The sequence below is a fragment of the Candidozyma pseudohaemuli genome (assembly GCF_003013735.1).
Source record: "Candidozyma pseudohaemuli strain B12108 chromosome Unknown scaffold00004, whole genome shotgun sequence".
NCBI classification, from domain to species: domain Eukaryota; kingdom Fungi; phylum Ascomycota; class Pichiomycetes; order Serinales; family Metschnikowiaceae; genus Candidozyma; species Candidozyma pseudohaemuli.
This window is the reverse complement of record NW_020194438.1, coordinates 711077-731491: the sequence shown is the minus strand read 5'-3', so window position 1 is coordinate 731491 and position 20415 is coordinate 711077. Positions and strand designations below refer to the sequence as shown.

Here is a 20415-nt window from a genome sequence, read left to right as displayed (position 1 = left end):
CACGACTTCCACCTGACCAACACGTGACTTTCACACTTTTGGCCGGACCCATATTAGTATAAACACCTTAACCGACGAGAATCCAGCACTGAAAACCAGCATAATATGGCTACGGAACGCCTGAAAATAGAAAGTGCAAGGTCTCGAAAGCTCAGGGAGCTTCTCTATCTTTTTTCCAACCCGTTACAATCGCTAGAAGCTTTCAAAGCAAGGAATACCTCACAAGTCGCTCACGACTTCTACAACGCCAACGATGTATCAAAGAATGAACCCTTGCTGATCAGCTTTCTTCCCTATGTTACTGATAAGGAGTCGTTGAAGAGTCAGTTGGAGCTCGCTTTGCAGAGTGAACTTTTTCAACCTGAACACCTCAAAAGAGAGGCAGAAACAGCCGAGCTAGAACGGCCCTTGAAAAGTCGAAAGACTAGCCTCACAGACTACCCTAGCCGATTAATGCCAGCAGATAATAAGCTGAAAAAGAAGAAGCTGCAAGTTGCGTCCCTCAAAACTCAAGTCGAGGCTCTTGACGAGCAGACGAACGAGTTCCTTAATAAGGATATCCTGGACTTAGATGTGCTCCTGGTTCCTGAAAACTTCCCATCAGAGGTCCATGCTGTATCGTCGCTAGCTGAGCTTTATTACTTGACCCAAACGCTTCCACTTATCAAGCTCCTTCCAGGATCCCACAAGACACTCATGACAGACAACTTCGAGCTGGCTCTTCTCGAAGGAAAGATCGCAGTCTTGTACTCCCGTATAGAAGAGCTTAAAAGACAGAAGAAGTGGTCGCTAAGGCAGCCCATCAGGTACTACGACCCATACATATATTCGAAGAAGAACAGAAAGTCCAAATCGCACACCTGGGACGTCCTACTAGACGAGGGTAAATGGTTGTCTGCTGACTTCAAGGAATCAACGAAATTCAAGAAGGCATGCTGTTTCACAATTGCGCAAGGCATTCGTGACTACTGGTCCTACGGCAAGGTAATGTGCATCAAGCGAGCTCCAATTCAGCATCTAGATGATAAAGCTATCGCGAGTGCGGGAGATGTTGATCAGATTATGGAAGAAGTTGATGCAGCGAAGGACACGGCTGATGAAGAGGAGCAAGAGACTAATGAACCCGCAACGCCCGAGAAGTTCGATGGTATGCGGGAGGACCCGGCTGATTGTGAAACCATCGACATAAGCGAGCTCTTGAAAAGGCCCGATCCAGCCACAGAAATTCCAACGCCCGATCTCCCGAGCTTCAGTTTGGAGGAGCTCGAGGAAGCTGACATCTCTGCTGTGGACAACAGCATGCTCAAGACCCACGCAAACATCGCTGACCTCAGAAAGATCGATCAATCGATTGTTCAAAACTTACCTAGATATAGTGCTTTCGATGGTACGGAACAGTCTCACGTTCCTGGTCAACTGAATGAGAATTCTATCATGCCGGTGTCAAGGATGCTATACCCCACTGACGAAGAAGATGGCTGGTTTAAGATCATTTTGAAGGACAGCAAGGGCTCAGAAGTTGGTAGCTCTAAAATCCCAGGCCCACCAGAATACCAAAAGGGCCTTTTCGGAAACCAACCACATCGCCGCTTTAACTTCTTGCGTCCTCCAAAACCACCTCTTGTCAGGAACATCGAGTACAGATCCCCAACTATTTGGCTTCCACAAGACGATATGTACCTTATTCATTACGTCGCGGAGTACTGCTTCAACTGGGATCTTATTGCTGCTAACCTAGCGTCTCATTCGGCGACTTTGAAGAGATACGAGTCCAATATCGAGAGAAGAACCCCATGGCAATGTTTTGAGAGATATATTCAGCTCAACGAAAAATTCCAATTCTCAGACATGAAAGGAATCAATGCATATCCCGCACAGCAGTGGCTCGAGCACGCCCATAAGGCTCAACTGACTACCAAGAGAAGAATCTCTCCGCTTGGCGTGGGAAATGAATCGATACAGAGAGGCCACAGAAAGTTGAGATGGGCATCGATGTTTGATGCCATGAGAAAGACTATGCGCAAGCGTGAACAAGCGCTCGCCAAAGCCAACCCACGTAGACCTGCCAGCAACTCGAACGACTACAGCGTACAGAACAGTGGTGTTGCAAATGGAGGTCGCTCAAGTGATGATACACTCTCTCCAGCAGAGCTTCTGGATCTCAAGTTCGACAGAGACAGAGCCACCCAGGAGACGCACAGAACCCAGGAGGCTACGAGGGCCCGTATGCTCAACGCTGTCTCCCAGCTGCAAAAGGCTTCGCAAGGATCATCGCCTGCTGTCCAGCAACAAGGATTGGCTCAGAAGGCCAACCCACAGCAACGTGACCAGGCTCACAATGCCGCTGTGGCCGCAGCCGCTGGAGTTCCTCAGCGTCGTGTTTCTCATGCTCCTTCCCAATTACATGGCATGCAGAGGGGTCAGGGTAATATGGCTGGAAACGCTGCCACTTTGCTGAGACCACAGACTGTTGGACCTGGCTCGCAGCTTCAGCAGGGCCAGCAGGCCGCTCTCATCAACAACATGAAGAGACCAACAACGCCAAATGGTACACCTTACACGAAGGAGCAGCTTCAGCAGCTCGTCCAGCTTCAAAAGCAGAGAAGATTGATGCAACAGCAGAACCAGGCTGGTGGCAGTGTCGCAGGATCTGGACCCACCAACATGGCCAACCTCCAGGGCACCTCTGCTCAAGGCAGAAGAGTCCAGGGTTTCCATCCTACTCAACAAGGGACTGGTCAGAACTTTGCAGGCCAAGCCGGCGTGGGTGTTGCTAGTGGAGCTGGTACTTCTGCTTCATCGCAGGCAGCGATGGCTCAGGCCAAGAGAACAGGTACTCCTACCAAGAAAGGACTTCAGTTCCCAGCAGCTCAAGTCTCTGCCATTATTAATTCTATTCAGCAGAAGAACCCCAACTTGACAAAGGAGCAGGTCACCAAGCTAGCTGCGTCCTACCTCGCAAACATCCAGCAACAACAACAGAACCGTTTGCAGCAGCTGCAGCAACAACAGCAGTCTCAGCAGGGCTCTAGTCGTTCGCCTACAACCATGTCTTCCTCAGTACAACAAAACCTAGGTCTGGCCAGACAAGCGCATCTTCAGCGTCAACGGATGGCCGAAAAGGAGTTGGATGCACAGAAACTTTCCAAGCTTCAGTACGAAGAGCGCAAGAAGCTTATGATGCAAAGCCAACCCTCTTCACCCTACGTGCAAGGAGGAAAAAGCCCAGCGATGGGTACCTCACCCACACCAACCAACCCTAAAAGCAGGGCACAAGCGGCGGCGCAGAAAAACTACGGTAAGTATCCTGGCGTGGGTGCTCGCAGCAACAGTAGCAAGACCAACGGTAGCGAGGATCTGAGTTAGTAACGATTAATGAGAAGTGTACCATAGCACATTCCCGTTGTAGTATAGCCCATTTCGCAGCCAAGCAAGTTAGAGTGCGACTGATATCAACACCCTCATTTACACACAATCACACCATACAAAACGGCACACCTCAGCATTACAACCATTTATGGCCCTACGATTGCGATCTCATCATCGCAATAAGGAGTCTTCGGTCGAGAACCCAGATACGCTATCTATAGCGTCTGAGCGGCCCAGAAAGTCTGGGTTTGTTCGAGAATCGGGGTTCTCAGATGCATCCAGACTACCGAAGCGGATCCTCCAATGGCTTTACTCCATTTCATTGATCATTTTCATGATCCTCACATTTGGTTTTATCCTTGTTACCCCCCTTGACATCATTGTCCAAACATGGGGTGCTCCATCCACATGGGCTAAGACCTTCATCGTCATCATGGCATGCGCCTTCTTTCTATTCTTCTGTCTCGTCATTTACTTCCTGAGACTTTACCAAAGCAGAGTTATGCTTAATCAAATTCCTTCAAAATCGGTCTACATCCCGCTAGAAAAGCACGACCTACCGTCAGACGTTCGTCATTATGTCGAGGGCACACTACGACGCTGCGTGGGAGACATCAAAATAAGGGCTGGACCTTTGTACAACAAAAACGAGATCATCAATATTCCGGGAGCGTCGCCGCCAGAATACATTCAAAAGAGAAACATTTCAATGGGCTTCCACAATGAAGGTACTCATCTCCCACCAGATTGCATCTACGAAGAGATCTTGGACAGTTTGGGTATGCAGATCCGGGGCAGCGGTGTAGCGCTCACCAACTTTGACATTCCAGATTGCTATTCATTCCGGGAGATTTTGCTCTCCATGGTACAGATATTGATCGAGGAGCACGAGATCGACCGCTCGAGGCTTCCAGAGGTCCGTCGCATGATCCAAGTATATGAGAAGCTTAAGTTCGGGCCAGACCGGATCAAGGAACTGGACATGGTGGAATTTCTTACCTTGTTTGAAAAACTCCAACTTTTGTTCCACTCCAACCGTTTAGAGCTGGAGGATCTGCAGGCGCCCATTAAGTACGGCATCAGCCGAGGATCGTCTTTTGGCACCGACACGTTCTTGCTGCCGTACTTCAGCAACGTCCGTCGCAGTCTGCACGGAGGGGCCCGCAGCACACGATCTGGAACCCGAAGTGAGCTATTTGCCGATATAGACCAGCAGAGCGATTCAAGCGGTGAGATCAGCGGGCTCCACACGTCGCTGAACGAGCTAAATGCACAGCGGATCTCGCGCAGCAGCACAGGCACGAGCGATCCAGACAGACGACCAAGCACAGGGTCTGTGATCAAAAACAAGCTTGTGTTTCGTGGGCGCAGCAGAGAGGGAGACTCGTCTACCGGTGGGCCACCCACAAATTCCAGCTCCAGCGATACGGCGTCGGTGAAGGTGACGCCCACGACCCCTGGCGTCTAGATCGCCAATAGCAACCATTTAATAGATAACTCGCATGGACACAAACGGCTTCAGTTTTGCCGGGGCTTGACAATGCCATCGTGCACAAAGTAGAAAACAACCGTCCCGTCGGTGTTGACCAAGGCCAACGTTACGCGAGCGGGCCTGGCGGCTACCAGGGCTATGTTGCAGAACCACTTGTCGATTTGACTGGTGGATACGTTCTGGTCGGCCATTGCCAAAGGAACCACCCATTCAGGCTGGCCTGGTGTATCTCTTTCATCGAGCTTTTCTGGAGGATTTCCTTTAAGGAAAGTGGACTCGCCACAGACTACCGCATCTACATCCGTCCATTTGTTATAGTGGACCAAATTGGTTTGCACCGTTTGGTGTAGGGACATTTAGTGGTAGATGAGGAGGTAGTGCATGGGGCGAAGGCAGCGACGTTGGGCTTATATTTTTCGCTGCCCGTAATAAGCACGAATCGGGAAAGATGAGGCAAGTGTCGGACAAACCCAGCGTGAAAAAGACAAACCGTTTTTTTTTTTCAAAAAAGAAAGGTCAAAACAGCTTTCACATTGTTCGCCGGCGAAACTATGTAGAGGTCCAGGCGAAGCAAAAATCCAAAGAGAATGTAGCGGCCAAAGAGCTCGGGCTAGACCGACGCTGTAGCTTTCACAGGCTGTGCACTGCCTTGGCTGCAAAGGTTTCAGAATCTCTATGGGCAAAGCATTGTGGAGGCGTAGGTGGAGGACAAAAAAAGCCAAGGGCAAATGAAAAGGCCGGAGATCTAATGAGAAAAGTCTAGAACGAGCATCTCAGCGAGGTGTCGCTATATAGGAGCTCAAGGCGGTGCGATGAAACAAACGGTGTTGCAGATATGGCGGTGAAGGCTTTTTTTTTTTTTCAGAATTTTTCAGATTTTTCGCAACACCGAGGCTGCCAGATGCTGTATTGGCGCCGGCAGGTGGTCTAGACACCTAAGGTGGTTTTGACATGGTTGAAACTTGCTTTCCTTTTTCTGCACCGGGGTGCCACTTCTGAGATCTCATTCGTGGATGCAGCCCGTTTTAGCCCAGCTTCTCCAGATGCAACATGTTCCAAACAGCCACCGGGCTTTGGTCTAGAACAGCGGGTTTGGCACCTTCGATGGTCTGGCGTAGGCGCTGTGTGCCATTACACTTCCACATCGGGAACGGTGAAAGGTATAAAGGTGGGCACAATCCCACAATTCTTTCCTCAACAAATTTCTTGGTTAGCTTCCTTCTCTTATAGCTAACGGTCTTTCCTTCTTTGCAACAGTCGCTCCCTCGCACAGTCGTTCTTTCAAAGATGCAATTTGCAACCATTCTTTTCGCTGCCCTCGCAGTCGCAGCACCCACCAAGAGGGAGACCACTTGCAAGTTCCCAGATAGCAAGGGCTTATTTTCGGTGACACCTTCCAAAAGCAACGCCGGCTGGGCGCTTTCTCCCGACCAGAAGTGTACCGCCGGTTCTTACTGCCCTTACGCTTGTCCTCCAGGCCAATTGATGGCCCAGTGGGACCAATCTGCCAAGAGCTACTCCACTGGATCCTCGATGAACGGAGGTTACTACTGCAACACCGACGGAGAGCTCGAAAAACCCTTTTCCGACCGTGATCTCTGTGTCAACGGCACGGGAACGGTTGAAGTGAACAACAAGGCCAACAAGAACGTTGCCTTCTGCCAGACGGTCCTCCCAGGAAATGAGGCCATGTTGATCCCCACGGACGTGGACGGCGGCAAAACACAGACCTTAGCCGTTCCGGACGAAGACTACTACGCATCCTCGGCAGCCCACTACTACATCAACCCATTGGGCGTGTCTACAGAGGAAGGTTGTGTGTGGGGAAGCAAGGACAAGGCGCAAGGCAACTGGGCGCCGTACGTGGCTGGAGCCAACACGGACTCATCGGGGAACACGTTTGTGAAGATTGGTTGGAACCCCAAGTACATTGATGACTTCAAGGACAAGCCGCAGTACGGGATTCGTATCACTTGTGCGGATGGCGAGTGCAATGGCTTGGACTGCGAGATTGATCCTTCCAAGGACGGGTACAATGGCATCAACGGCAAGGACACTGGCAAGTCGCTTGGCGCCTCGTACTGTGTTGTTACGGCCAAGAACAAGAACACCGCTACCATCGAGGTGTTTTCTGTCTGATAAGTATGGGTAATAGATTGGTTATGGAGGTTGTTGTAGAGCTAGCGAGTTTGCTTTTTTTTTTTGCTTTTCGAGCTTTCCAATCCACGCAGCCGAGGCGCTCGGCATTGCCGCTTGTGTTTGTTTTGGTGACGCCGTTTGTCTAAAGTTCAGACAATCGGCTGGCGAGGCAGACAATTAGGGTCTGCGTTAGATCAGCCCACGACGCAGAAGGCTGGTAAGCGAGCCCATGCAGCGACAAAGCTCGCAACAGACCCAAACACGGCGGGCGGGCGCCTCCATTTTTGCATACCTGGGCAAAAAATACGAGAATGTATGAAAATTCGATTCAAAAACTTCTGTAAATTTGCAATCTTTCCTGCTCAACCACCCCCATCTTTTACCCCCCCCGGCCTTCGCTTCAGGGTCCAGTGCGACAGGACAGTGCAGCGAGTCAGACGGCGCGGTTGCAACAAACGGTCTTGGAGTGAGATATACCCACCGAGCACAATGGCCAACTTCGCTTGGCAAGCTCTATGCCGTGGTGCCGCGGGGCCCGTAAGCGGCGCCTCATCTGGCTGGGATGGGGAGAAAAATAATAAACCAGAACTTGCAAGACCACCGCAAATATAAAGAGGAGTCTTGGAGGGCCAGTGGTTCTGGTGTTTTTTCTCCCTCCACCATGGATACAGCACTGCCGCCGCCCGGTATCCAGACAATCGCACCCGATCTGTTGTTCGGTGCGTACCACCCTCAGCGTCAACGTCACCGTACACTACCACCAGGTGAAGAAAAAAGCGCCTGTGGGCTTGTCGGAGTGGGCCTGTCTGTGCAAAAACCACCTTCCTTCTTCTGGCGCCGCCGTGAGATATTAGCCGCCATGAGCGACAAACCCAAACCACTCAAGGTCTTTGGCCGCTCCCACTATGCTTGTACCCGCTGCAAGCTCAGCAAGATCAAGTGCCTGGGAGAGAAGCCTGCTTGTGCTAATTGCAAGGCCGTCAACAAGGAGCAGCAGTGTGTGTACCCGCTGCGTGACCGCAAGATCGTCATCATGGAGTCAGACTTGAACAAGCTCCATGAGAAGGTTCGTATGTTGGAGGACTTGGTCAAGTGCCAGGCTCTGTACTCGGACCAACAACACCTGCTGCTTGAGCTGCCTTTGGTTCAGAAACGTACTTCCAAGGGGCTGGCCGCCCCGATGCCTGAGCTGTACTTGTTGCCTGATGCTGAGAACGATAGGGTTCCACTCAAACTCTTGCTTCTCTGTCGTCACCAGTTGCCCGATCAACACTACACCTGGCAGTTGCTCAACGCTGTGCTGCTGACCTACTCCCGAGAGCTCTACATCATCGATTTGGAGGCCCTCCACCCGTTGGTCAATCGCATCTACCTGTTTTTCCTGGTGCCCGACTTGGAAACCGTCCCGATCCAGGACCACATCCCGCTGCTTTCCCTCAGCTACTTCTTTGGCCTTTTGGCCTTTGGCGAGCAGATGAAGAATATGACCTTGGAGCTGCTTCCTCCTTCCATTCTCGCTGCTACGGGTGAACCTCACAAGTTCCCCGGCATCGAATACTACTCCACCGCTGCCCGCCTCTTCTCCTTGGCTCACGAGGATATGCTGGTTCAGTTCATCCAAAACGCCTTGGTATTGGGCTTGTACGTGTGTAATTTGAACCGCTACAACACCGTCAACAACTACTTTGGCGTGGCTGTGCGTTCGGCTGTGGCTAACGGCTTCCACCGCAAAATGGCCACGCCCCGTTTGTTGTCAGATGAGCAGCGGCGTGAGCATCACATTTTTGAAGAAAAGACCAAGCGACTCTGGTGGTCCATCTTTGTCATTGACGTTGTCTGGGCTGCCAAAATGAACATGCCTGCTTACATCGACTACACCGACACCGATGTGGCTTTACCCAACGACAGCCCGATCTTGGACCTCAACGACAATTTCAACACCGAGATCTTGGAGGCAAACGTCCACTTGGCCAAGTTCATCGCAAAGTACAACCGCTTGATCTACGGGCCCAGCATCCGCACCTTCACCATGAACTACATCAACACCGAGCAGTTCAACCAAAAGATCCTCATCAAAAACATCATCCACTCCCTCAACGACTTGCAGACCCTGTTTGAGACCCCGACGCTCTCCCACTACAAGCATGTAAATATCATCTCGCTGCCTGACAGAAACGTTGCCAACTTGTTCTTGCGGTACAACCAGATGACCATCCTCATCGCAAAGCCTTTGCTTTCGTTGACCCTCAACAAGGGCAATCGCTCCCTTATCAACGAGCCGGAAAAGGTCATGGACTCTATAGCCACTATCGCAGCTTCTTCTGCTCGTTCGGTTGAGACTCTTCTCAAACTCTACGAGTACAACAAGCTTTTCGTGTTGGGTTTCTGGGACAGTCAGCATTTATTGTCTGCCGTGCTTCTTCTTGTGATGGCGTCTGTTGCGGGTGTTTACTACGAGAACCTCAACAAGGCCACCGCTTTGCTCAAGTACATGGCAGAAAACCAGAACATCAACGCTGTGAATGCCATGGAGAAGCTCGTACAGGTGAACGGCTTCTTGAGCCGAATTCCTGAAATAAGTCTCCGATTGGATCTTGAGCTGGACATTACGAGATTTGTGAACAAAAAATCTCCCTCGATCAACGATCAGACCAACGGGCACACTGTGCCGTTCTTCAACCCGTTTTCGGAGTTGGCCTTGGACACTAACTACCTCAGAAACATCCGGTCACCCGACATTCCGCTTTACGAGCAGTTTGGCTTCCACAAAATGAGCCAATCCTCACAAGACGCTTTTTACGACATGATTACGACGCTACAAAGCTGGGACAACTTCCGCGGGCTCCCCATCCATGTGTATGGCACTGGGGTGACCAGCGAGCTGGAGCCGCATCAGCAGAACCAAAGCCAAGCCACCAGCAATTTCAAAATAGGCAACATCATCCAAGGATGATACGACGAGTGGTTTGACAGGGTCCGATTTTTGGCTGCGAAAAAACACTACAACCAGACGCCGCTTGGGTTGTTGTGCTTTATGCAGCATTTGTTATGTACTATCACGTGAGATTGCGACACGTGCCGAGAGCTAGGGCTTAACCCATGGTTTGGCACGCACCAGCATGCAGGTCACACTCGCCCAGGGCCGGTCGCAGTGGGCGAAAATTTGCAAAATCGCAGTCTCAGATACTTCTTCATCTATTTGAGGACCATTAAAATTCCTATCGAATAAACACATATAATCGAAATGGGTGGCACTCGTGACAAAAAGATTCAATACTTCGCTAAGTTGAAGGAGCTCTTGACTGAGTACAAGTCGATCTTCATCGTCGGCGTTGACAATGTCTCCTCTCAGCAGATGCACGAGATCAGAAAGGCCTTGAGAGGTGACGCCCAGGTCTTGATGGGTAAGAACACCATGGTCAGAAGAGCCATCAGAGGTTTCCTCGCTGACTTGCCTGAGTACGAGAAGTTGTTGCCTTTCGTCAAGGGTAACGTTGGTTTCATCTTCACCAACGGTGACTTGAAGTCCATCAGAGAGGTTGTCACCGCCAACGTTGTTGCCGCTCCTGCCAGAGCTGGTGCCGTTGCTCCTAAGGACGTCTTCGTCCCAGCCGGTAACACCGGTATGGAACCAGGTAAGACTTCTTTCTTCCAGGCTTTGGGTGTCCCAACCAAGATTGCCAGAGGTACCATTGAGATTGTCTCTGACGTCAAGGTCGTTGAGGCCGGTACCAAGGTTGGTCCTTCTGAGGCCTCTTTGTTGAACTTGTTGAACATCTCTCCTTTCACCTACGGTATGACTGTGGTGCAGGTGTACGACAACGGTCAGGTGTTCCCAGCTTCCATCTTGGACATCACCGACGATGAGTTGGTCAGCCACTTCGTGTCTGCCATCAACACCATCGCCTCCATCTCCTTGGCTGTTGGTTACCCAACCTTGCCATCTGTTGGTCACTCTGTCGTCAACCACTACAAGAACGTTTTGGCTTTGTCGATTGCCACTGACTACACCTTCGAGGGCTCTGAGTCCATCAAGGACAGATTGGCTAACCCAGAGGCTTACGCTGCTGCTGCTCCAGCTGCTGCTGCCGCTTCTGACTCTGCTGCTGCCGAGGAGGCTCCAGCTGAGGAGGAAGAGGAGTCTGACGACGACATGGGCATGGGTTTGTTCGATTAAATGTAGATATAGTCTCTCTTTAATACAGAACAGTCTGCTACGAAGCATTGTAGGAATTGGTTCTCTAGTTAGGGTTTGTTCCTCTAGTTAGGGATTTGTTGAGTTAGGTTCAGGTAGGTCTATAACACAAACCGTTTTGATATTATATCAACGGACAGGAAATGGTAGAACTGTTTGACATCAAGCCTCCATATTTTGTTTCTTAAAGGTCTGAATGGTTATTGACTTGTAGTGTACATCCTTCTCTTGTCCTTCAACATACCAGACGTCAACCTTGCACAACTTCTTCCTACCATGACATTTCCAGCCACTTTATTAGACCACCACCCAAGAGGGTGACCCCCAAAATCAACTAGTCAACATTTCAGCCCAATTTCATCCCAATTCCTGATGCCCTGAACCCGAGAGCGTGACCATATATAAACCCCAGATCGCACTGGAGATAATTTGCAGCCACCAACCACTCTTTTCCTGGCACTTTTCTGCCCCCGTAGCCTGTAATGTCTGACGACCTTTTCGGTCCTCCGGACCCTTACTTCAATCCCGTGGACCACCCCTCTCTTTCGACCTGGGCATCCAACTCTTCTAACATCGCCAGTGGCCGGTTCTACCAAAGAGCCTTTGGCGATACCCGTTTGAGCAACTCCTTGGCTCTCATTGTCTATCTGGCCCAATGTGGCTATTCAGATACAGATTCCATTCCGGCAGTGCTTATCAACCTCAAAAACGCCATCTACGAGCTGCTTCTTCACTGTGTCAGTGTGGACAGACCAACCTACATCCACTATATCCAGCAGCTCTCCAAGAAACTGGATGTTTTGATCACAAGGCTTATTATTCCAGCACTAACAAAGACGCTGGAACAGCCTGGGCTTGTTGTGGGACAGCTGGTCATCAAAGAGGTCCACGAACTTGTCAATCTCTTGTATGGATTCACCAACCCACTCAAGATCCCTGGAGTGCTTTCAGACGACCATGGCGTCGATGGACCACACGGCCTTCGTCTTTCAAGTTTTCACACAGTTACTCTTCTCTCTGTGGCAAGAAAGTTGCAGTCGGCCTTAAATGGCCAGATCATGGCGGGAGATACCAAAGTGGTGGGTTCCAATAGCACTCCTCTCAATATGTGGAACGAATGGATGGCGCTGCTGCTGCTGATGGTGACCCGGCTTATTGTGACCATCTTGAATAACACCGTGCCTACAGCAACCGTCTTTGTCTACTTTGAGGACCTCTTGCGCCAGGAAGGTGTGGGTATTCTTGACTTGGAGTACTTTGATGAGTTTCTCTCACACTTCCAGCGGATCAATGATTTTGCCAAAACGCAGCAAAATTCAGCTCTCTTCAACGCCCAACGCCTTCTTATCCAGGACCACTTCCTCCTGGTGATCCGCTCTTTTCCCTGTCATCCTCTCAGTTGGTGCACTGCCGCTCAGACGGTCAATTATTTGCAAGTGTACATCGACATCTACAACGATGTGTACAACGATAAGCTCTTGATTGAAAAGCTTCCTGACCAACACGAAAGCACCGTTGTGAAGAGGGCCATTAACTCTGACGAGGTCCCTGACGGTCACTTCCTCAATTACCTCAGCAGAAGCCGACTTGCGTCCAAAGAAGTACCTGGATTTGTCAAATACTTTGAAGAAGGCCTTGATAGCACGGAAACTCGCGAGAAAGAGGTTCGTGTGCCTGTGAGCCAGCCCAAGAATTCTGAAACATTCCGAAAAGCGTCCCAGAAGAATGTCGATTGTTACCTCAACGGGACAGCAGCCAATTCAGCAAGATTCAGTTCTCAAAATCATCGAAAAGATTTGCCCCAGGATCCCATCTACCTCAAGGTTTTCCGCCTCAACGAAGAGGTAGCCCATGAAGTCAGAGAGCTTCGAGCCATGGTCGAGGAGCAGTTCCACAAAGGCAGCAGACGGAGCTGCTGGAAATGCAAGTGTGTCCCGTGGCACAAGCATAGACGGCGCTAGTCTACAACCAGTCTTTATCTTCAATTCCATTAGGTATTTACAAGTGTCCCGCGAGACATGCCCAAAGATGCATAGGTGAAGAGCTAGTCTCTCTGTCTGAAAAACACACGAGGCTCCTCCTTTTCCGTGTGAATATCCTCCACAACCCGCTTGGGGATGTGCTGGGTGAGCTTGGCTGGCTTGGGCCAGTTCTCAGGAAGCAAACCTGCTCTCTTAAAGAGGAAACCAACACGATCGCTCACTTCGGCGCCTACACCCAACCAGTACTTCGATCTGTCAAAGTCCAACTCGATATGCTTGAAAGGCTTGACGCCCTTGGACTGTTCTTCTGGTGTGAGTGGTACTGGGACTGGGTTGTATGTGCCGATGACTTCCACAGGCAAGGAGTCTCTAGCCGATCTGGCGTTGGCCACGACGATATTGTAAAGGGGCTGATGCCTTCTGCCGAATCTGGCTAGCCTTATTCTGAGTGGTGGCCTGGGCATGGTATTTAGTGAGTTGGTGGTGAAGACTGACTTAAATTTTCTCACCTCTGATTCTCGCGCACTACAACTACTGGAGACCGGTTCTATCAAATGTGTTCGCTAATGTACAATAGTTTTTTTCTCTCCCTCTCATCAAAGCTTTTTTCTGGCCTTGAATTTCTGTTTGGGCTTGCCCACTCTACCGCCTTTGCCAGAAGTCTTGTTGTTCTTGACAGGCTTCTTGACGTCCTCTTCATCATCAGACCAGTTGTCTTCGTCCTTGTTCTTCTTGAACTTCAACTTGTTCTTCTGGCCTCTTACTGGCGCCTGTTTCACGGCATCCAAGTAGGCATCGATACCGGAGCCCTCCTTGGCCAATGGGTCGGCCTCGTTGTCGTCCCTGAACACAACCTTACCGTTCTTCATCTCCACCTGGTGCTTCTTCAAGTCCTGTTTGGTAAACTTCTTAGGCTTGGAAGAAGAAATGTGGGCCAAAGTTTGACGGTCCAACAAGTTAAGAGGCTCTTCGTTGTCCTCCAAAATGTACATGTCACCACCCTTGCCTCTCTTCTTGGACTTGGAGTTGTCCTTCTCTTCCTCTTCATCCTCAGAGTCAGAGTCGTGAATGGCCTCCTCGTAAGCAGACATGAACTTCTTGCCTTGCTTCTCCTGGGCGTCCTCACCCTCGTCCTTCTGCTTCTTGGCTCTGTTTCTCGTCTTTCTGATGTTGGCAACAAGCTTTCTGTCTTCCTCAGGCATAGCCTTCTCAACTTCATCAGCACCGAATTTTCTCACCAATCTCTCCACGATATGCTTCACCTTGGACTTGAAGTGGTCCTTGTGCTCGTGGGACCATCTCATCAACTTGGTCAACAACTCAGACAAGTTGGCACGCACAAGCTCTTCAGGCAAGGAGAGCACCTCAACCTTCACAAAACCAATAGCAGATTTGGCAATTTCCCTAGAGTTGTGCGTCAAGAACAACTCAACGGTGGATGCAAGCTCAACCAAAGTCTCCTGAGGCAAACGGTCCTTGAATTCAAACATCAAGCATGAAAGAGCAGTGATGGTAGCAGAGATCATATGCTGACTCTGAGCAGCCAAACCGGCACTCACCATGGTGAAGTACTCAGTCAAACTGGCCTGGGATGGCTCAGCATCCTCACCAAAGTCGGGAATCATGTTGTTTCTGATGACACCACCTTCGCCCATCTTCTGACCCATCTGGATCAAAAGACCAAAAGCAGACTCACGAGACTTCTCGTTGACATCCTTGGTGGACATGATAATTTCCTGCAAAATGGCGGGAATAAAGTGCAAGTCAGTCTCTGGAAGCATCTCCATAACGACTTGAAGAGCAGCCAATCTGTTCGTTCTGGAGGAGGTATGAGTGGTGCTGATGGTTTCAATGAAAACATTCTCGATATCAGAAATGAACATCTTGAGAGCATTTTGACCAGACTCAGACTCGTTGAGCTTGCTGATAATTCTGTAAGATCTCTTCTGGATGTTGACGTTATTCTCTCTCTTGACACCGAAAACGAAGACATTGAAAAGACCATTGTAAGATGCTTCTGGAGCGTACTTAGCCATGGCAACCACAAGGTCCATCATGGAAACACTCTGTGGAGGAGGCTGGTCCTTCTTTTGGTTCTGCTGAGGTTCAGCCTCGTCCATCTGGATGGCAGTGTGAAGGTGACCGAAGACCTTGTCCAACAAGCTTTGCAATTCTTCAGCAGGCAAGATCTGCAAGTAAATGTCGATGGTCTCCAAGATGTAACCTCTGGCCTCTGCGAGGGTGTTGACGTAAACATTAAATAGGACCAGGATAAGGTTGTTGGCCAAAGAAGACAAGTACTTCAAGTTCTCTTGAGCCTCCTCAACAGAGAAGTTCTGCAACATCAATGGGTCATCGGAAAGAGCACCCTTGCTGTAAGCAAGATTGGACTCCACTAGTAAACGCAAGGCGTGACAGATGGTAGTTCTCAGGTCGACATTGGAATAAAGCAAGTCACTCAAGGTACCAGCGAACTCAGTGTCAAAAGCCTTGCGCAAGTCATTAGGCAAGTCACAGAAGTGTGGAAGCAAAGACCAGATCTGGTCAATGATGGTCTGGAAAATCTTGATATGCATGGCCTCCTTGTTAGGAGCTTCGGCGACCTTTTCGTCGAACACAGTGGCAAGAGGCAAGATGTTCTGCTTGTAGTTCTGCAAAGAAGCAAAACGAACATTGTCTCTCAAGATTGGCAAGAGCCATGCTCTACCGGGTTCACCGTTATTAGAACCGGTGAGGTTGAGAGGAAGTTCGCTCAAAACAGCCTCAGGGCCCATGCTGGTGATACATGCTGCGATGAAGTCTTCAGCTTCTTTGTTGTATGGGAAGTTGGTGTCTTCGTTGGATCTCCACTCGCCCACGACTCTGAGAATGGAAAGGAAGTCTGGGTTAGCTCTTGTTCTGAGCTTGATGACAGCTGCAGTCAAGAACTCAAGCACCACTCGCGTGGCATGCTGGTATTTGATAGAGAAGAGCTCTTTCTCGATAAACTCGACGATTTCCGTGATCATGTCGTCAACTTCCTCGTAGATTTCTGGAGTAATGTTGTACTCAGCATTAGGCTGGAGCAAGAAGCTGTCTGGCAAGCCCTCGCTGAGAATGGCGATCATACACTGGGAAGCGGAAGTATAGATATCCTTGTTCTCGGAAGCAAGAAAGTCAGCAACGACAGGGAAACGTTTCTGGATCATCTTCACAGAAAGATCGGGCAGGATCTTGGCAAAGCACTCTGTACCCTTAGCCACAACAGCGAGCCAGGAAGCAGCCAAATGGGCATCGTCCACAGGAGGTTTCAAGTCAAAGATAATGTCAAGCACACGAGTGAATTTCTCGGTATCGATTTCGTTGGTCATGGACATGAACAAGCCGTTGAAGGCAGCAAATGCAGAAGAGACCAAGTACTGGTCAGACGTTTTAGAAACTTCAAGCAAGGCGTCACAGAGAGTTTCAACATGGCTAGCAGGCCAAGCGTTGGCGGATGTGATGGCTGTGATGAGCTGCAAGCAGTGGATTATAGTAGCGTTCAGTTCCTTGTTCTTTTCTGGTCTTTTACTCTTTGGAGCCTCAGAAAGAAGGCCTGACAATCTCTTCAAAGCCAATTCTCCACAGAGACCGGCTGCAACATGCGTAGGAGATGGGGATGCTGGAGGATTCGACAAGACTTTCTGGACGGCATCCTGGGCTCTCTTCCTCACCTTTGGACGGGGGTCAAAAGACAATTCTAGCAAACCCACCATGGCTCTTTTGGGTGAGACATTACCTGAAGCCAGCCACAGCCTGTGGTCTTGAGCCAACAAAAGGCCTTCCAAGGCACCGACTGCGGATCTGAGAAGAGGAGCACCAGCCTCTTCGTTGGACAACACAGGGGCCAACTTTCCAAGGATCTGGGTGAACTTTTGTCTTAAAAGGGCAGCTGGAGTAGCAGGGACCACAAGATCCAAGAAGTATGCAGCAGCGGTAGCCACGTTCGAGTCGACGATCTCGTCATCAGCCACAGACAGCTCAAGCAAGGAAAGGAAGGAAACAAAGTAGGCCACTGGGGATTTTTCGTTATTCTGTTCGGTGATGTTCTCTTCCACAGCAGATAAAATGAGAGCCAAGCTCTTCTGGTTGTCAAGTTTCGAATTGACCTGGGTTCTGATCTTGGCAAGCTTCTCATCGAGAAGATCTGCCTCAACAGACATGCCACCGTCGGGATTGTTTTCGTTCATGGTGGTGCTGAGCGATATATCTGTAGATCGAAAAGTGAGTATGGGCCTGTAGGTGATGAGATGCGATGCGTAGGGAATTTTTTCGACCTGCGTCACGTGGAGATTTCTGGAGTGGAGTGGAGCAGAGGATTATTTTGATGAAGGGGTGTTCGATTTGACTTTTTCTGTGACTTTTAGGAAGAGTTTATTAAGAAATGGGTTACAGATGGTTTTTTGGGCTGGCTGGTTCGAAGTATCTCATGTTTCGAGGACATCTCTCAAACTCATAACCACAATTACAGAAATAGACCGAATAGAACGATAACATCAACTCTGAATTAACCACTAAACAGGACATTCATATCAAAAATCTCCTCCAATAAGTCCCCCTCGTAGATCGTTTCCACTATGGCTGCAAAACGAATCCAGTCACATGACCAATTCGCACGACTTTTTCCACCAGTCAAATCTGTCCCATTACAGAGAGACCAAACCTCAACAGAGAACAGAACGCCCCAATGTCCAAGATCGCTGTCTCTGCTGCCTTGAGAGAATTGAGATTCCACTTGTCCCAGACAGGTGAGGCTTCTAAGCCTTTGAGAACCTTCTTGGTCAAGAACTACCCTGCCCTCAAGACCTCCACAGACTACAAATTGCCAATTTTGATCAGAGAAGCCTTTGGTGTTCCTCCAAGTGTCACTGCCAGATTCGAGAAGGGCAGAGAGGTGAAGAACAACTTGGACGGCTTGAAGGAGTCCGAAATTGAGGCTGCTGTCAAGTCTTTGATCAAGTAACGTCATAAGTCGAAGGAAGCTAGGGAATGCTCCTTGTCATTGGGTAAGTCATGGTCATATAATATATAAAATGTATTCTACAGAACAGATTGAAACAGTAGTTTATTAATGCTCGCTATTTAAAGTGTCTATGCTGACTTGCCAAACTGGTACATACCCCAACCCATGCTGCCTTGATTGTCGTTGAACAATTCGGTAATTGGCTCCTTGAGGTTTTTACTTATAAGACCGGAGGCCACAACCACAGGCACAAAATGCTCAAGTGTGGGATGTGCCAGGTACAACAACTTTTCGTGGTCTGTCTTGAGCTTATTGAGGTTGTTGAGAAGATCGGGCCCGTTTTTGAGCGTCTCTCCAAGCAAGTCATTGAATGGCTTTGTGTATGGCATGAGCTCGGAAGGGTTAGCGAGGAAATTACGAATGTCTCTCAAGTTGTGAACAGACATGCCTGAGGTGACCACCATTCCCTTCAAGTAACGCTCCTCAACAGGGTCCCAAATGAGATTCTGTCTGAAGAAGTCGAGCGCCTGTCCAAGCTTAAAATGGGTATCAAAGTCCTTTTCGTAGCCAGTGAGAGATACCTGAATCACACGAGTGTTAGGAAGATCCAAGCCAGGATCCACGCCCTTTGGTGGAGGATTCAAGGTGTCGTAATCCGAAAAAGCCACCTTGAAAGGCACCCAGACGCCGTGATCAATTCCTCTCTCGGTTAATCTTGAATGGAAGCCGTTTTCCTCAAGCTTCAGACGGATCTCCTCAGAAAGAAAGGCAGAGTTCAATGATCTGAACCACTCCTCGTACATGTGTTTGGGAAAGTTGTAGAAATCGTAGACGAGGCTGTTTTCGTCCTTGTCCAGCTTTGGAGGTTTAGAAGGAACAGCGATCTCCACTGCCTTAGATCCACTCAGCTGCCAATGAGCCGAGACAATAATGATATAGTCAGGCTTCGATTCGTTTTTGATCTTGTTTCCCAACTTTCTCAAGGCAGAATACGCCTTCTTGTTGCCAAAATCGGAGTCCTTGTACATGAAAGTAGGACCTCCATGAGACACGAAGTAACCAGGATAAGGGTTGGGGTTAGGCTTGACGGCCTGGAAGTTTTCGTCTTGAGTTTTTGTCACCATCTTGAAGTAAGCTCCTATTATGATTGCAATGAGAAGAGAAGGTAATAGCATGGGCGGCTTTATAGCGAGCGTTTGTGTTATATAGACATTGTGTGATAAGCGAGCCGTACGCTTTAGTCATGCTTATAAAGCACTATGTAAGTGCGATCAGAGCAGGCGTTACGAGTTAAGCAATGCTGCACGGGATATCTGACGAAATATTTTTGTAATGATCAGATAAGCAGCTTCAAATTCTATGGATTTGATGAGAAAGCATTTTTCACTTGCTTGCTGCAAATCGGTCAAAAGCAGGATATGGTGAACTGTGGCTGCGAAAAGAGGAGAGGAGATAACTTAAGGCGGCCACTGATTCAGGCGGACCGATACAATTTTCAACTCTCCATTAATCGAAGTTTTTGGTGGGGTTTTGATCTTTTTGAAGAATAGCTTGTTTGATGGGAAATGATTAGAATTTCATGGCAGGTCAGCTGAGGGTGTATTAAGAAGCTGCTTGTACTAGTAAGCTTCAGACTCGCTTCGGACTAGGAATTAGACTCGAGGTTCAGATTCGAGGATTATTAGTCAATGATGATTAATGTGGTCAAGAAATGGCTTTCGACGCTTAAAGTTCATTACTTCTGGAGCTTAGTGTATCCATAAGCTTTAGACAATGATGGTTGATGATAAGGCCAGATTCGAGGGTTCGACCGAGGCTTCACTATCCAAGACCGATCGAGCCACTGAGGTCCAGCCAATATCCCTTAAATCTGAGGATCTCATCTCGACCACTTTGGTCTGCAACGACTGTTTTGTGATCCACTTTTACGACCTTCCGTCCTACCGGACCATCTCCCCGATAGTGATTCTACACAGCGTACATCAACTTTCATGGCATTGATCCACCAAATCCTATTTACCACAAGCTTCCCCTTTGTGATCAAAAAACCAATTCACCCCTCAGACCTGTCATCTCGGAAATAACCCGTCAGACATCTGCCGAGCAAGCGATCGCCAAAGCCGCTTAAGCCCCAGTCTAATCAATACAAAGGACGATGAGGAATCTCGCAAGCCACACCTACAATTGATAGACATTTCCACGTGATGCAAATCAATAAAGGCATAGGTATATAAATGTTGACAATTCCCTGCTAGAG

At 49.2% G+C, this 20415-nt stretch overlaps 10 protein-coding genes across 10 annotated transcripts; 6 read left to right on the top strand and 4 right to left on the bottom strand.

Moving 5' to 3' along the window:
* Positions 1-105: 105 nt before the first annotated feature.
* Positions 106-4837, top strand: C7M61_002418 (uncharacterized protein; the record flags this gene model as incomplete). Its single annotated transcript, XM_024857792.1, has 2 exons — positions 106-3361; positions 3504-4837. 2 exons carry the CDS (start codon positions 106-108, stop codon positions 4835-4837), a joined length of 4590 nt encoding a protein of 1529 aa, XP_024714291.1.
* Positions 4838-4887: 50 nt separating this feature from the next.
* Positions 4888-5217, bottom strand: SEN15 (Sen15p; the record flags this gene model as incomplete). Its single annotated transcript, XM_024857791.1, has 1 exon — positions 4888-5217. The coding sequence occupies one exon, from the start codon at positions 5215-5217 to the stop codon at positions 4888-4890; it is 330 nt and encodes a 109-aa protein (XP_024714290.1).
* Positions 5218-6148: 931 nt separating this feature from the next.
* On the top strand, positions 6149-7000 carry C7M61_002416 (uncharacterized protein; the record flags this gene model as incomplete). The annotated part of the gene is made up of 1 exon (XM_024857790.1): positions 6149-7000. One exon carries the CDS (start codon positions 6149-6151, stop codon positions 6998-7000), a length of 852 nt encoding a protein of 283 aa, XP_024714289.1.
* An 859-nt stretch (positions 7001-7859) lies between these two features.
* On the top strand, positions 7860-9953 carry C7M61_002415 (Zn(II)2Cys6 transcription factor; the record flags this gene model as incomplete). Its single annotated transcript, XM_024857789.1, has 1 exon — positions 7860-9953. The coding sequence occupies one exon, from the start codon at positions 7860-7862 to the stop codon at positions 9951-9953; it is 2094 nt and encodes a 697-aa protein (XP_024714288.1).
* Positions 9954-10244: 291 nt separating this feature from the next.
* Positions 10245-11177, top strand: RPP0 (60S ribosomal protein uL10; the record flags this gene model as incomplete). The annotated part of the gene is made up of 1 exon (XM_024857788.1): positions 10245-11177. One exon carries the CDS (start codon positions 10245-10247, stop codon positions 11175-11177), a length of 933 nt encoding a protein of 310 aa, XP_024714287.1.
* A 500-nt stretch (positions 11178-11677) lies between these two features.
* On the top strand, positions 11678-13156 carry C7M61_002413 (uncharacterized protein; the record flags this gene model as incomplete). Its single annotated transcript, XM_024857787.1, has 1 exon — positions 11678-13156. One exon carries the CDS (start codon positions 11678-11680, stop codon positions 13154-13156), a length of 1479 nt encoding a protein of 492 aa, XP_024714286.1.
* Positions 13157-13239: 83 nt separating this feature from the next.
* Positions 13240-13641, bottom strand: C7M61_002412 (mitochondrial 37S ribosomal protein bS16m; the record flags this gene model as incomplete). The annotated part of the gene is made up of 1 exon (XM_024857786.1): positions 13240-13641. The coding sequence occupies one exon, from the start codon at positions 13639-13641 to the stop codon at positions 13240-13242; it is 402 nt and encodes a 133-aa protein (XP_024714285.1).
* A 132-nt stretch (positions 13642-13773) lies between these two features.
* Positions 13774-17385, bottom strand: C7M61_002411 (mRNA-binding protein; the record flags this gene model as incomplete). Its single annotated transcript, XM_024857785.1, has 1 exon — positions 13774-17385. One exon carries the CDS (start codon positions 17383-17385, stop codon positions 13774-13776), a length of 3612 nt encoding a protein of 1203 aa, XP_024714284.1.
* A 65-nt stretch (positions 17386-17450) lies between these two features.
* C7M61_002410 (uncharacterized protein) lies at positions 17451-18158 on the top strand (the record flags this gene model as incomplete). The annotated part of the gene is made up of 2 exons (XM_024857784.1): positions 17451-17454; positions 17848-18158. The coding sequence occupies 2 exons, from the start codon at positions 17451-17453 to the stop codon at positions 18156-18158; spliced, it is 315 nt and encodes a 104-aa protein (XP_024714283.1).
* A 128-nt stretch (positions 18159-18286) lies between these two features.
* C7M61_002409 (uncharacterized protein) lies at positions 18287-19333 on the bottom strand (the record flags this gene model as incomplete). The annotated part of the gene is made up of 1 exon (XM_024857783.1): positions 18287-19333. The coding sequence occupies one exon, from the start codon at positions 19331-19333 to the stop codon at positions 18287-18289; it is 1047 nt and encodes a 348-aa protein (XP_024714282.1).
* Positions 19334-20415: the final 1082 nt, after the last annotated feature.